This window comes from Sprattus sprattus (assembly GCF_963457725.1).
Source record: "Sprattus sprattus genome assembly, chromosome: 2".
NCBI lineage: Eukaryota > Metazoa > Chordata > Actinopteri > Clupeiformes > Clupeidae > Sprattus > Sprattus sprattus.
The window spans coordinates 66,869,673-66,886,910 of record NC_137921.1 but is presented as its reverse complement, the minus strand read 5'-3'; the positions used below and the strand labels follow the sequence as shown (position 1 = coordinate 66,886,910).

The window sequence follows — 17,238 nt, the reverse complement described above, 5'->3', positions numbered from 1 at the left end:
GTGTGTGTGTGTGTGTAACATTTAACTGTACAATCTCAGTGAGTTCAAGCATGTGAAGCCATATTCATTCTTCATGTCTCTCCAGGCACAGGCAGTGACACTAACAGTGGCCCAGGCCTTCAAAGTGGCACTGGACCTATGGGAGATAGCACAAGAAGGTGAGGGATTTTTACACCACAGGTGATCTCTCCTGGAAACTGTTTATTGACTGATGTTGATCTGTGTGTGTGTGTGGAAATTTCAGCGTTCACGATTGTGACAGTCAAATAAATGAGAAGGTTTTCATGTATTCACTAATTTAACTTATTTGAGTGAGTTGAGGGAGTTATGTACAGAGATAAAAATTTCAGATGCAGCTACAAATACACACTGGGATATAGATAGATAGATGGATATATGGATACTTTATTGATCCAGAGGGAAATTAAGGTCTCATTATAGTAGACTGATTCACTTTCTTTCACTTCATTTTCTGCCTCAATTGTTCAATGTTTTTGTTATTGCTTATTGCAGTTAGACTATAAATAATATTTCAACCTGTTCTTTCAGAATCAGATGTATTGGCTTTTCATGACTCTCAAACAGACAATATACAAACAATGTACATATTATTTATATGTATATGTATATATATACAGTACATATATTTTAATGCACAAAATTCAAGCAATATTTAAATACACAACTTATACAGGAGCAATATACAGATTATGTAAAAGACAGACAATACACTTAAAGGGCAAGTGTGTGTGGTAGTGCAAACAACAATATTGTGCCTTGTGTCTTGTAGTTTGGCTTACAGGCTTCTGTAGCGCCTGCCGGAGGGTAGAGAATGGTTGTGTCCAGGGTGTGAGGAACCTGTGATGATTATCCCAGCCTGTTTCCTTGTTCTTGATGAGTACAAGTGGTGGAGGGTGGGCAGAGGAGCACCAATGACCCTTTCTGCTGTTCTTACGCTTTCAGACAAGATCAAGAAAGCTCGCACGTGCTGCTCCTGCCCAGGATCGGACCCACAGACGGGGACAGACCCACTCACCCACCCCCACACCCACACCCACTCTCACTGCGTCTCAGGTAAAACCCCACCCAAAACGCCTTCCTCCCAGTCTCATTCATATACACTCTCTGTACCTATCTATCATTCCTACCTGCACTTATACTACACCAAAAGCACCTATCTCTAGATCTAATGCATAAACACTTTCTATACCTGTACATATGCCTTTACCTATAACCTACAGCTTATTAAACACAGACACACCATCACTGGGTCTCAGGTACAAAACACAAAGTAAGTAGCTTAGCAACATGCACAGAACATACCAGAACAACTAGCATCATTCAGATATACAGTATGTCCTTATTGTGGGTCTATAAGCATTTCAGTATTATAACATAAAAGTCTGCATGTTTAATGCAAGTCACTGTGTGATTGGTTCCAGGTGGATTGACACTTGAGTGTAATAGGGGTATGAAATGAGTAACTTCTAGTGTGACTAAGTTCATTTGGCAAAATGTGGAACTTTGAACAGATTTTCTCTACTTGACATTACTGCAGGAAGAGACAGCGGTTCTAGTGTTCTAGCGTTCTAGTGTTCTAGTGTTCTAGTGTTCTAGTGTTCTAGCGTTCTAGTGTTCTAGTGTTCTAGTGTTCTAGTGTTGTGCAGCTTGGGTATCTGGATGCATGGACGTGCACAGGAATGTTGAAGGGCAGTTGCTCTGCCCTGGAGAAAAGGGGCAACACAATATTTGTTTTCACCGCCGCTGCCACACCCCCTCCATGTAATCACAAATTTTCAAAGTATAATTTTGAACTGTCACTTACCGCGACTGCCACGCCCCCACCATGTAATCGCAAATATTATTATTATAAAATATTTCCTTAGGAGGGGCAACTTATTTCCTTCGGAGGGGCAACTTCAGTCGAAGAGGGCAAACAAGCAACCTTAGCACACTCCTGTGCACGTCCCTGTCTGGATGAATGATTCATACTCTCCTAATGAATGGTGAGGCTCCCTCCTGACGTGACATTCTTCCCCTCTTTCACCCGTCACCCCTGCTCCCCCCTTCACAGATTCGGAGAAGAGCACAACCCTGAGCATCGGCGAGAGACTGCGGAAGCCCTTCCTGTCCGCTTCACTGCACTCGCCGTCGCCACGTGGCAACCCATCCAAGAGGCGGCCAATCAAACACGACTCCTGGGTGAGTTGGCTTCCACAAGGGTCTCATTTAGATGGAGAATGGGGGTTGGAAAGGGTTTGAACTTTGAAGGTTACAAAAAAATGCAAGCAGAAAACTTTGCTATGTAGACACTGTTTTTTGGAAAGTTACTTTATAGTTTTAATGCTCGTCATGACTTTTAGAAGTTTGCTTATGCATATTTATGTGAATTGTCCCCAAGGACCTTGCAGTTCTGCCACAGTTATCCTTCAGGTGTTTCATTCATCAATGGACTACATAAAAGTAACATTGAAGAATGATAGAGACCCCATAAAAAAAGGATTTGTTCTAATTTTGTTTGGATGACTCATGAAGGCTCTTCCCGAAGCACTAATTTCATTGAGGTGCAACAAGCAAAGTCTGTTATGCATAATGAACTCAAGTTATTGTGTGGCGTGTGAGAGTATTGCACTGACCTACCCATATTTGCGCAAAGGACCCTGCTCATGGTATACAAATTAGCTAAATTAGTTTACTTAATTAGCGATAGTTTATGAATGGCAGACTTTGCTGGCTGCTTGTTGCCAGTTTACCATCAATGAAATTAGAGCAACAAAGAGCTGAGCTGCAGCATTGCACAAGAGATCCTGATACACCTACCCAACATCACCACTAGGCGGCGTCTCCTCTCCATCTCTTATAGGCATAGCAGGGAGGACCCTGTCCTTCAGTAATCAAAAGAATAATCACATATTCCTGATGCTGCGATCTCTAATTAAGCCCACTCACAATCACTACACTCTCTGATGGAATGTTGTTGGGTGTATTTCATTGTTTTCCATTGATTGAATTTGTAATGCAGTACAAAGTCATGCTGTTTTTTGAATTGTTATGAATATTTCTCTCAGACTAGAACTGAGGAACATGTAGTCATTCATTATTTAATGAATTGATGTGTTTGAAGATCTGAGCAGAAATGTATCTGATTTTTTTTTTTTTTTTAAAGCAAAACAGAAAAATAATTCTGTTTGAACAGAAACTGAAACAGACTTACTCAGACTTATTGATCTAGGCTAATTTGAGAACATTTGAGAAAATGTTGTGGTTTGTCTTACAGTACCTAACTCTAACCATACCTAACCTAACTCAACCTCTACCATAACCCTGGTGTACTGATATATACTCTGTGTTTTAACTTTACAGGATGTGGAAGACGGTCTTGATGATGCCTTCTCAAGGTAGGCTCTGAAGGTAGGCTTCAAGCTCTACCTTAGCCATATTTGACTTCGAAATAGCAGTGAGTGTGTGTGTGTGTGCATGTGTTTTGTTTGCATCTGTGTGTGTGTGTGTGCATGTGTGTCTGTGTGCGCGTGTGCGTGTGTGTGTGCATCTATGTGTGTGTGCGTGTGTGTATGTGTGCATGTGTGTGTGTGTGTGTGTGTGTGTGCGTGTGTGTGTGTGTGTGTGTGCGTGTGTGTGTGTGTGTGTGTGTGTGTGTGTGTGTGTGTGTGTGTGTGTGTGTGATAGAGCTGGAGACCAAGGTGATTAGGGGGACAGTGGAGCTGTCAGAGCCCTTGTTGACTCCTCCCTGGTGAGCCCTCATCCATCATTAGCGCTCACACCAAGCCCTCCTTACACCTTCACCGCCCCACACACACACATACACACACACCCACAGAGCGCTGGGCAAACACTTACCCCCTCCACCCCCCCCACACACACACACACACCCACAGAGCGCTGGGCAAACACTTACCCCCTCCACACCCCCACACACACACCCACACCCACAGAGCGCTGGGCAAACACTAACCCCCTCCACCCCCCACACACACACACACACCCACAGAGCGCTGGGCAAACACTAACCCCCTCCACCCCCCACACACACACACACATACACACAGAGCGCTGGGCAAACACTTACCCCCTCCACCCCCCACACACACACACACATACACACACACCCACAGAGCGCTGGGCAAACACTTACCCCCTCCACCCCCCACACACACACACACATACACACACACCCACAGAGCGCTGGGCAAACACTTACCCCCTCCACACCCCCCACACACACAAACACACCCACAGAGTGCTGGGCAAACACTTACCCCCTCCACCCCCCACACACACACACACCCACAGAGCGCTGGGCAAACACTTACCCCCTCCACCCCCCACACACACACACACATACACACACACCCACAGAGCGCTGGGCAAACACTAACCCCCTCCACCCCCCCCCACACACACACACACCCACAGAGCGCTGGGCAAACACTAACCCCCCCCTCCACCCCCCACACACACACACCCACAGAGCGCTGGGCAAACACTAACCCCCTCCACCCCCCCCCCCCACACACACACACCCACAGAGTGCTGGACAAACACTAACCCCCTCCACACCCCCCCCCCACACACACACACCCACAGAGTGCTGGACAAACACTACCCTGCTCCCCCCACCCACACACACACACCAACAAGAGCGCTGGGCAAACGCTAACCCCCTCCACCCCCCACACACACACACACACCCACAGAGCGCTGGACAAACACTAACCCCCTCCACCCCCCACACACACACACACACCAACAGAGCGCTGGGCAAACACTAACTCCCCCCCCCACACACACACATAGAGTGCTGGACAAACACTACCCTGCTCCCGTGGCATCATAGACAGTCGTAGAGAGGACAGGATTATCCTCTCTCTTCACCCAGTGAACTCCCATGTGGCAAAGGCTTTTGAGAAGCTCAGACAGTGCCAAGCTTTACATCGATGCCCTCTAATATGTTTGATACCATCTTACAGTCAAGGGGTCGTGTCTATGAAATCAGTGAAGAGGTTTTGATACATTTTTCATTCATTGCTTCATTTGAGAAGTCTACTATGATAGTGATTATCAATTGAGGGAGGCAAGCAGTGAATGGAATTATGCATATATAATGAATTGAAGTGAATAGATTTACTAGCTGGACTTCTTGCTTGAACAAAGGCACTCTCTCTCTCTCTCTCTCTCTCTCTCTCTCTCTCTCTCTCTCTCTCTCTCTCTCTCTTTCTCTCTCTCTCTCTCTCTCTCTCTCTCTCTCTCCTGACCCTGACTAACTCCCATGTGACCTACCAGTGCCTAACTTCACATCAGTACAGAGGATGTGAACTCTCCCATCACCGGAGGGCCCACCTGCAAAGGGGCCTATATTACCATACACCACTAGAATAATCAAGTATATTAGACTCATTAGACCCACTAGTCCATCAGAGGCAGTCAGGGAGAGGACAGATTACTTGGGACATTTGACGTCCAAACAGGCTCCTATGCCTCGGAGGAGTCCAAACAGGCTCCTCTGCCTCTGCCTCGGGGGAGTCCAAACAGGCTCCTATGCCTCGGAGGAGTCCAAACAGGCTCCTCTGCCTCTGCCTCGGGGGAGTCCAAACAGGCTCCTATGCCTCGGGGGAGTCCAAACAGGCTCCTCTGCCTCTGCCTCGAGGGAGTCCAAACAGGCTCCTCTGCCTCGGACGAGTCCAAACAGGCTCCTCTGCCTCTGCCTCGGAGGAGTCCAAACAGGCTCCTCTGCCTCTGCCTCGGGGGAGTCCAAACAGGCTCCTCTGCCTCTGCCTCGGAGGAGTCCACTTGGGTGCTGCACACTGATGGTTGGGCCAGAAGTCCCTTACAATATATATGTACTTATATCCCTCTGGAACGAAATACTGTTTTCTGATTGGCTAATGGGGTGTACATTAAGTTCGTATAGACGGACACCTTCTGGACTTCGTGGTCAACTCTGCGCGTCGCGGAGTTCTTTGCCCCGCATCGTCCATTATCTTTGTAGAACTGTACAGCTCGTCGGCCCCTTATCCCTTACACGATGTACACAAAAAAAGATTCATGAAGAAAGAAGAAAATCATTAATTCATTCAAATTGCTATTCATTCCTATGCATATCTTATGCTGAAGGTTACACTCCTGAGCTTCCTTTCTGCTTCTATTGTCAACAACTCCAGTAGCAGATGGATAAGTTGCATGAACCCTTGCTTAAAATAACACAACACACTCAACTCACCATCCCCTGGAGCCAAGATGAGCCTTTTGCTTCTACTATCGCTACCCGACTCACATTTTTACCAGATGTTTCCTCAAATTGAAATAACTCAGACATCACAAATAGGGATGATAAAACAGGCCATGCTTTGAGAATGTGCCAAAATGGAGATTAGCTCCGTATGTGACATTCACCTAGTATGAGATGGACTTCTTTTGATACTGTAGGAGCCAATTGTACCTTTGTTGGATTTCCTTTGGATTGCCTCACCTGTGCTGATTTGGGATGTGGGTAGCCACTGGGGTAGGGCATTTGGACATTTTATTTTCTTGGAACCTGGAGACGCTGGCAGGCACATGGTTTTTCAATTGATTCTGTTGATTCTGTTGATTCTATGAGTTTATTGATTCTGGAAATTCTATAAGTTAATCTATCTGTTTTAGTTGCATCGTCAACTTTATGATTTATATTTAGTGACAATTTTAAGTTATTAAAACGGAACTATTGAAAACTCCGACGGCGTCTTTATGAAGTGACTAATTGGAGGACACTACAGATACCCTGCAGGCTACCTGTGAGCTTTCTGCAGGCAGATGCACAGACAGACAGACCCCAGGTGGTGCTCAAGCACCTGCCCTGATGCCCTTTTCGAAGGACATAGTTTCTGTATCTGATTCTATAGTGTCGTTTTTAAACTTTTTTTTCATTTGGCTCACGCTATCCATTTTCAATTAAAAGCGTGTTGTCAATATGGGCGACAACTGCATTGTGACAAGACTGTGCGGTCCCTCCCCCCTCCTCCTCCTCTCACTTCTCTCGCCACAGCAGCCACAGGTAACGATATTCAGGTGTCCTGCGGAGCCACATCCATGACCTGACCATCACTGGTGACAGCTTAGTAGCAACACTGTGCCATGAGCCTCAGTCATTGTTTGTTACTGATGTGAATGAAACCACTATTAAAACGTCTGCAGACTGCAATGGGCCAAGAGACCTAACATAGACAATAGCCCACCATTAAGATTAACAACAAACAAGCTAGTCTGGCAAAAACAATAGCCTTGGTTCCCGACCAGGGAACTCCGCCAGGTCCTTGGTTGGCAACATTCCAGGTAACAGCTCGTCGGCCTATTTACAACATTAACCAAAAACAAATACATTAATGAATGATGTGCTACTGTAGGTAGCCATATTTGTTTTTAGAAATACCTGTTGATGAGGTGTGCCCTTTTTTTGTTTTACTTGAGCTCCTGTTCCCCAAAATGTCTGTGCAAGGCCCTGGCTCTCTGCGAGGTTTATGTGTGTTCTCGTCTGTGGCGCTGCTTCCAGAGTGGTGTGAGTGTGTGTGTGTTTGTGTGTGTGTGTGTGTGTGTGTGTGTGTGTGTGTGTGTGTGTTCTCGTTTGTGGCGCTGCTTCGAGAGTGGTGTTTACGGTCTGTGCTAACAGCTTGAGCTGGCCGCCTCCGTGCTGCTTGCCTGCTCGTGACTGCTGAACAAATTGTTATCTTGACTGCCCCGAAATGCATTTATTTGCCCGTGATGAACAGCCTCCAGAGTGGGGCCCTGGATAATTAGCTATGTCAGGGGTCTCCATGTAATCAGATGACAAGAGTGTGTGTGTGTGTGTGTGTGTTTGTGTGTGTGTGTGTGTGTGTGTGTGTGTGTGTGTGTGTGTGTGTGTGTGTGTGTGTGTGTGTGTGTGTGTGTGTGTGTGTGTGTGTGTGTGTGTGTGTGTGTGTGTTTGTGTGGGACAAAGATATGTCTTATTTGGTGTGTGTTGTGCGTGTGCCTATTTAAGCCTATTTAACTATGCATGTGTTGCGTATGACTGTCTGTCGGCATATGTGGGTGTATGTGTGTAGGTGTGTGTGTGTTTCTGTGAAAGACAGGGGGCATGTGTGAGATGGAGAAATTGTGTGTGCCTGTGCGTGTGCGTGTGCGTGTGCGTGTGCGTGTGCGTGTGTGTCTGTGTGTGTGTGTGTGTGTGTGCGTGTGTGCCCTGAGGTGCAGCATTAGTGCTTGATAAAAAGAATAGGGAGAGAATTGATTCACCACGCAGTGGGAGCACAGCTCCTCATTAGGTGCGCTCATTGGCTGAGAAGGACATGTGCCTCAGAACAATGGGCCACTGATAAAAGCACACACAAGCACGCACACACACACACACACACACACACACACACACACACACACACACACACAGAAACAGACATAAATAGGAACGCACGCACACACAAACACACATTCTAATTCACACACCCACACACACACACACGCGCGCGCGCGCACACACGCGCAAGCACAGACACAGACATAAACAGGCACACACACACACACACACTCATTCAGACAGACTCACACAATGGCAAATCCCAGCCGTAATCACCGTATCAAAGATACATCTCAAACCCAATCTGTGCATGTGAGCTGTTTGTCTCCCTCAGTGAGGGGGCCTGTGTGATGCAGCGGACCATTGTGTGTGTGTGTGTGTGTGTGTGTGTGTGTGTGTGTGTGTGTGTGTGTGTGTGTGTGTGTGTGTGTGTGTGTGTGTGTGTGTGTGTGTGTGTGTGTGTGTGTGTGTGTGTGTGTGTGTGTGTGTGTGTGTGTGTGTGTGTGTGTGTGTGTGTGTTCCAGTGAGGGGGCCTGTGTGATGCAGCGGACCATTGTGTTGGTGTGTGTGTGTGTGTGTGTGTGTGTGTGTGTGTTCCAGTGAGGGGGCCTGTGTGATGCAGCGGACAATTGTGTGTGTGTGTGTGTGTGTGTGTGTGTGTGTGTGTGTGTGTGTGTGTGTGTGTTATTATGAAGTGCATCTGTTGTGGGACAGCACGAATCTGAGCTTGATAATCAGACACAGTCCTCTCATGCAGAGAGGGGTTTAGTACGTTGATGTTATTCTAACAGGTCTTGCTATGGTTGTTGGATGTCACTGATGCCTGTCACACATTGCTTCTGTCTCTAAGACTGCTGTGCATCTCTTTGCTTATTTTGTCTAGGAGTACTAGGAGTAAAAACACATACGTGCACACACACACACACACACACACACACAGACACACACACACACACACACACACACACACACACACACACACACACAGACACACACTGTAACGATCACGGCTCAATGAACGAAACATGAAGGGTAGGCCACGCAGAATTTATGATATAATAATAATACGTTATTTATTAAGGGTTACAAGTATATAGTTATCTATTAAATATAGGCAAACATGTGGTGAATGTCAGTGTTGTGAAGAGAAACAAAAGATGTCATGTAAAGTCAGTTAAATGGTATTACAAAACAAACAACGACGATAATCCAAAACCAACGACAATCCAAAACCAACGACAATCCCAAATCCAAAGACTATCCAAATCCAAAGACTATCCAAATACAACGATAACCAAAATCTAACAACGCATCCACAGCTCTCACGACCAATCCAACGCTCTCCTGTCTGCTGGCTGATCAGTGCTTTTATAGCCCATCCAATCAAGGATCCACCTGTTTCAAATCACCTGCTACACCCGTTCCAATCACCTGCTTTAGAGATGGAGACAGTACAGGCATGCAAATATCATGGGGGCGGGACCTAGACCCGCCAGGGTCGTAACAACACAAACACACACACACAAACGGAGCCCCATACAGAATAAAACATACACACAAACATAATGAACATACCAATATAAGCAAAAACACACACATACTGTATATTAACACAAACACACACACATAAAGAAATAACTCGCCCCCAAACATGCTGTACACTCTCACAAATGATCCCATACATACAATCTCTCACAAATGCACACACACATACACACACACATACACACACACACACACACACACACACACACACACACACACACACACACACACACACACACACACACACACACACACACACACACACACACACACACACACACACACACCAAGGGAGGACAAGCAAAACCCTTAGAGACACATTTAAAGAGTGGCAGAGTTCTAAAAAAGGCCCCTGTCGTTTATTTCCTGTCTCTCGTAAATGAACAAAAAGCAGCCAGGGGCTCCTATAAAGACCTCGATCAATCACACAGACTCCCGGGCAGCGTGGCAACACTTCTGTTTGTTTTCCTTCTTCTTTCCTTTTTCTCTTTTTCACTTTCATTCTTTTTCTGTTTTCCCTTCTAGCTTCGGGTCTTTGAATTGATTCGTCCTCCTTTTATGACACAATCAAGCGAGAGACCACAGAAGGAAGCTTTTTGTGTCCAAAGAAACCTTCAGGGTCTCACTGTAAACAGGGGGGGGTGAAGGGAGGCTTTTTTTCCTCCTGTGTCAGAGCTTGTCCCTCCTCACACAGGTGCATGACGTCTTAGGTCACCATGACTCCCCACTCAGAAATATCTCAGTCTTAATCTCAATCTCTCGTCTCTCGCGGCTGCTTGGTTCTGCGTTGGTGTCACATTGTTGTGCAAAATTGACTCATAGCAATTCATGCTCCCTGAATGGTTGCGGGTGTTGCCAAGCAATTCACACCCATACCAATAGACTTGCGTAAAAAATGGCGCAAGTCTACAAAAAGGGGCTGACGCACGCAAGACGTGAAAAGTCGCGCAAGGGTCGCGCAAGGGGCTTGCGCGGCCTCTTGCGCTTGCGCTTACGTCTATGACCATAAATCAGACTTTAGGTCACCATGACTCCCCACTGAGAAACATCTCAGAGCAATCTTTGCAGATTTCACACAAACAGACGGGGCTCCAGCAGACCCAAGGGGTGCCATGCTTTTATTCACCTCTTCAAGGAATATGACATCTTAGACGTCTGTGCATAGAGGCGAATATAGCTAAATGTGGCGCAAGTCGTTGAACGGTGGAATAATGAAATCCAATTCGGAAGTGTCACATATGAAGGGTTTATTTTATTAACGGTGTAATTTTGTCAGTTTGTTTCCAAGCTGCAGAATTTGCGAACTACCTGACAGTATCTTCTTGTTTGCAATGATTCAGGGTTGGCATACATAAGAGTCTGATCACTTATTCAGAGGCCTAGCTTTATTTGAACTGGTGAGTACTTAGGAGATGCTCTTTTGTTCTCTCTCTCTCTCTCTCTCTCTCTCTCTCTCTCTCTCTCTCTCCTCCATTCTGTGTTACTTCATTGTCAGATAATGAGGTGTTGCAGGCAGCGCCGTCCTTCTGGCACACAAGCAACCTACTTAGTAGCTGACTCATCCGACCCTGATCCAATTTGGCCCGCATCTGGGGGACGTCTGGACTGGATGTGTTACAGAGACAGCCTCTGTCTGGGAGTTGCTTTGATACATTTGAAATAACCTCTGGTTTGCCCTCAATACGTCTGCTGTGATTGCTGTTGTCAGACTGTTCTAGTTATTAATTCTCCGAAGCAAAGCAACGTGAAGCTATCTTTCATACGGCGATTATCTTGGGTTTGTAACGACTCCTGTGATTGTGACTGAGAGGGTCTCTGCGCTTATGACAACAGCAGTTCTTCTTCAGTCTTTGTCTGGTAAGCTCCAATGGCTGCTGGGAATACATCAGCCTATTCAGACGTTCCTCTGCTGTCTCTGTACGTCATCAGCATTTGTTCGACCCGCTAAGCAACTTCAGTACAGAAACTTTCTCCTGAATTGATGTAGTCATTGAATCATAATTGGTATGCCACCCTCATTCTGGATGACACGGGCGTCCACCGGGGTCTGCTAAAATAAGTTTCGGCTTTGGCCGTGGTTATGCAGCAGGGAGGAATCTGCTTTCTCATCCTGGCAAGGAGGCAATCTGTCATTACAGTAATGTAATGAGGAGAGGGCTGATGTCGCAGTGAAATACATCAACAGAAATGAGATGAATGGAGGTAGCATCATCCTCCCCCATCATCCTCCCCTTGGGCCAGGTTGGCTCTGGGGTGCGATGTGCCACCGCTACCCTCTTGACCAGCACACAAGTCGTTTGAGCCATGCTTGCAAAGAATGTTCCAGCAAAACTGAAATTATGGCAGGGCCATGTACACCACACCCCAACCACCGCCCATAGCCATTCAATTTGATCAGGGTGTGGAGGACAATGATGTGTGTGCGTGTGCGTGTGCGTGTGCGTGTGCGTGTGCGTGTGTAGATGAGCAAGGTGCGGAGTCAGGCCAAGGGACGCAGTGTGATGATTTAATTATGCAGAAATGTCAGCACACCTTTCCTCTCTCACTCTCTCTCTCTCTCTCTCTCTCTCTGTTCTCTCTCCCTCTCTCTCTCCCTCCTCTATCTTCACGCTACCACCTGCAGCAATATGGAGGTGGATGAGATGGACTCAGGTAAGTGAGGTGAAACCCAGACTGTCCTGAAGTGAAACTGAAACTATGTGCCTCACACCTCATGTGAAATGCTTTATGAAGCAGTCTGCATCAAACTATACCACTTAGTGCACTGAGAAACTGCTGTATGCTAAGTGCTATGCATGTGTAGAGTACCGTTGGTACATAACGTAGAAAACATTAATTAGTCAATTAATTACCTTTTATTTAGTTCACTTGGGGAAGGTTATACTCGATACATGATACAGATGCTTATGGTCTCAAAGAGCTGCATATTGTAGCACATCAGAGAACCTGGACCATAGACATATATACATATATGTTTGAACACAAGGTCAGATATCTGGAGTTATAATGAATGGGTTTATTCATAACTAGTCTGGGGCCAGTTTCCCGAACGCTAAAAAGGACTTGAAATCGGTCGTAAGAGGGATATTGCAGAGCGTTTTCCCGACGCCGCTCTTACGGCAATGATGAGTTTATGATGTCGCCAAAATCCACGTAGGCCGTTAAGATACGTCGTTATCGGGAAACGAGGCCCTGGTTGGTGAGGCTGTTTGTGTTGCTTGTTGGGAGCATGCGGGGATAAATGTTAGTAATATTCTCTGCCATTGTGCTGTTTTTGTTTTTGTTTTCCCTCCGCTGTGGTTGTGGGTGTTTGTTTCACTCTGTGATCAATAATTCAGTTTAAATTATATGAGTTTTGTTTCATCGCCCTCTCAGATTTCTGTTGTCTTTATTTTTCCCCTCTTTCATCGTTTTCATATATCTCTGCTCTTTTGTGTTTTTCTTTCTTCGGAAAAAAAAAATGTCACGATTTCATGACTCCCTCTTCCTCTGCCTTTTCGCTTATTCCACTCACTGCTCGGCTCCCTTCTCTTTATTCTGTAAAACGTCACAATTCCACACATCTCTCATTTTCACCTTCTCTTCCTTCCTTCACTCTATCCATCTCTCTTTCTCTTCCACTCCCCTCCATCTATCCATCATTCCTTCTCTCTCTCTCTCTTTCTGTTTCTATTTTTCAGACTGGCAGAGTCCCGCTCCGGACCGGCGCTGTCTGAAGCTGCAGCTCTGAGTCTGACGGCAGGCAATCTGGAGGACCTGCTGTCAGGCAGCAATGAGGACGACTCTGAGTGAAGGACCCCCCCCAAGAGCCCCCCCCCCCCCCCCCCCCCGCACGCACACACACACACACCTCCAGGACAGGCCACAGTCACAGTCTTCAATCGAAAGAGACAGCCTGCCTCATCTCCCATTCACCATCTCACAGATGCCCAAGGCTCTCTCCACCACCCCCCTCCCCCCCCCCCATGCAACCCCATAAAAACCACATAACCACAGGTCTCTCTCTCTCTCTCTTTCTCTCTCTCTCACTCTCTCACTCTTGCTCTCTCTCACACAATACACACTGACTGCAATACTGCCTACAGCTATCATCCTCTTGTCTCTGCACAGCTGAGACACCTTACAACAAATACCTCACAGACGGCAATGAATTTCTCTTCATGCACGCAACATTTCCCACAAGGATCTCCTACCACAAGCCACAGTCACTCCCAGATGACTTTCATGGATATTTTTCCTTTTCTGACAGCACAAGTCCCACATTCCAAGGGGAAGTACTGAGTAGGCCGCACCTCCCGAGTGATCAATGCATGCCAGGCTGAGAGGCCTGCCTAATGGACAAAAATTCCCAGAATCTCTTAACCACAAACATTTGGCCACAAACCTACCATCAATAATTCATACAGTAAATGGTATCAAATATATATTTAAAAAAACGAACTAGGCGATTTGACTATTGGCTCCCATGGCAGAAGTGCGTATTGATGATGTGATGTCTGCCCCTGCATTCTTTTTGAACGTGCAGTGAAACCAAAATAAACTTGGATGTGCTCCCAGAAAGTGAGTGAGCCATGTAAGCCTTTGATGTCTCTGATATGTTGGGACCTCCTGCAGATGATGACTCAGCGATTTCACCTTGATGTGTGTGTGTGACACTCCTTCAGTTGTCCTAACACTTGGATTTACTTTTGTGTTTTCCCGAGTGTGTGACTCGATACTGTGTGGTCTGACTTGATCGAACTCAAAACAGCTGTGGTCATAGACACAGAGGTTCTCTCTGTGTGGCAGACGTTAGGTTTACACCAACCCAGGATTCTCTAACCAGCTAAAGCTCGAGACTACCTAACTGCGAGGACCGACAGCCCATATGTGACACTCCGTTGAAGCTGTTTCAGTAGCAGCCCACACACATTGGACCTCTGCTCCAAGGTAGCAGATAGGAAAAGGCACAACATCTCTCACTTTTTCTTTTGCTCTCTTGTTTCTATCTTTTCATTTTAATTTCTTCCTTCCTTTCTTTCTGTCTGTCTGTCTGTCTTTCTCTCTTTGTGTCTCTCTGTCTTTTGTGCAATCCTTGGAAAAACAGGGTAATTCATAGAAGAAAATGTCGGCATGAAACTTTGAAGGCATCTCAGGTTCCAAGCAAACTGGAGTGTTCATCAGATTTGATTTGTTTATTTGATGAAGAGGGAACAGTGTGCATTAATAAACATTAACATGGTAATGCACCCGATTGTAGCCAAAAGGCTAGTTTTCATTGGTAGTCCCCCTGCCAGAGTGAAACTGGCTAAAGATAGGGAAGAAGACTTGTACATCTCCCTTCACGTCAGTATGTCTATCATTGTGGCCTATTTATTTGGACTGGATATTTGTTTCTCTCTTTTTTTAACTTTTTTTTTTAAAGTGAAACTTCTGACCGTTGAAAATGTAATTTAATTTACTTCAGAACGCATGTATGGGATCTTCATAGCACACACATGAAACACAACTGTTGTATGAAGCATGAACTGTATGGCAAACATGCGTTCCTATATGTACAAATGCAAGATATTGTTTAAACTTTGTATACAGGCTCTCTTTATATATGTTTAATATTAACTTACCATGAAGTGTGACCAAAATTTAGTGTGATTTTGTTTTGAGATTAGGTTGAATATGTTAAGATTTGTGATTAATATCCTTGCTTGTATTACATTAAAGAGGTAGTAATACTAGTGTGTATAACACTAAACTTTTGCATTATTGACCAACAGTTCTCATAGTGGGATTAATTATATTTATACAATTTGAAATAGATTCATGTTTGTGGCCTAATGGGAAAGCTGATATTTACATTATAAAGTTGAAGCACATACCTGGCTTTGTTACTCTGGCCCTGCTATTTCACTGGTTTGTATACCCATACTTAGTTTCATTATTCAAATGTTCGGCCCCGGCTACTTAAAAAACACAAAGAGGATATGGCCTGAGCATGGCAGTACTAACTGACCACATCACTCCATTCATCAACTGATGGCACATCCATTACCTAAATATATAAACCATAAGGGCAGAAAAATGACACACATTATAATACTGTATTTGTTCATAACTATAGGAGTAAACTTTAATTAAGTTTTCTCATACTTCTTGTTCTTTAATTTCCCTTTGTGGGACTAATAAAGGTTATTTTATAAACGCTATCATTAGAAAAGTAGGATCATGTATTGTCAGTATCTCCTGTACTTACCAGATCCGCAGTTCATATACATTCATGTGACTTGACTGGGCCACCATCTTGCAGTACAATAAGTAATGTAGTTTGAGCCTATTCATACCGTATCCATCTCTGGATAGCTCAGTTGAGTAATGAAGTTTGAGCCCATCCATACCGTATTAATCACTGGATAGCCCAGCTTAAAGTCAGGTCATTCATATGCACCCTTTCTCCTCTCAAGGTCAACTTCAAACACACAAGTTTTAGCTGAATATGAACTCTTTGCAGTTGACTCTGAAACTTTAAATTGGTCCTCTGGTTCTTGTGTGTGTGTGTGTGTGTGTGTGTGTGTATGTGTATGTGTGTGTGAGACAGATTTAATGTATCTCACTTCTTTTAGTCTTGTGTTCGTTTCTGTGAAATTCGAAGTGGAGGCTGCAAACGCGACTGAATATAATGCAGTTATTTTAGATATGACATGGCAGTCTCAGGAGATAAGGACTGAATTCCAATTGAAAAGGCCACCGGAAGAAATAAATGAAGAAGGCAGAAATAGTCTGAGCGGGTCCTATTTTTTTGGCAGTTCAGTCGTATTTTGTGCATGTGTCAATGAGGACGAAGCAGGTATGTGCTGAACGTCATTTTTGTCGTACACATCTAAATGAGTCTTTCACCTCCATGCGGCACAGCAATTGGGTTATTTTTGAGTCTACCCAGCGTCTGGTCCGGGTGAAAGCCTTTTTCCCCATCAGAACAGCCAACGTAAACGAAATAAGACCAATATGTAAGCCCCATATAAACACAGTGGAGTTTATTTTTCTAGACAATGAAATTGAAATTATAAACATCTGTAGGTTGTCTTTTGTGCCACCCATTCTGGTCTTTATTTTCTGCTCTTTAAATGTGTGGGTCTTGTGAGTTATCCTTTAACTATTTGTATTTGTCAAGGCTGGTGCTTGTTTGGGTGTCACTTAATGGTACAGTGCTTTTAATTCCTGTCTGGCTGTTTCTATCCATCTGGTGTAATTAATGCAGTGATTTTTGCTTGTTAAACTGCACTTACTGTGTCAACATGCCTTAATTAATGATTTAAGGACATCTACAGGGTAAAAATGTATCAGAGCAGCTGATGAGCTTATTCATACTGTGACCTTTCTGTGGAAGTTGTCTG

The 17,238-nt window shown here is 45.0% G+C and overlaps 1 protein-coding gene across 1 annotated transcript in view; it reads left to right on the top strand.

The window, feature by feature from the left end:
- Positions 1-13,663, top strand: part of LOC308360630 (low density lipoprotein receptor adapter protein 1-B) — a gene marked incomplete at both ends in the record, with an annotated part of 57,296 nt that extends 43,633 nt beyond the window's left edge. Inside the window, 5 exons of the mRNA XM_080832655.1 lie at positions 86-158; positions 964-1,074; positions 2,075-2,202; positions 3,364-3,398; positions 13,552-13,663. Of these exons, the coding sequence (XP_080688781.1) occupies positions 86-158; positions 964-1,074; positions 2,075-2,202; positions 3,364-3,398; positions 13,552-13,663 (459 nt within the window). The remainder of the gene's footprint in view (positions 1-85; positions 159-963; positions 1,075-2,074; positions 2,203-3,363; positions 3,399-13,551) is intronic.
- Between the last annotated feature and the right edge of the window lie 3,575 nt (positions 13,664-17,238).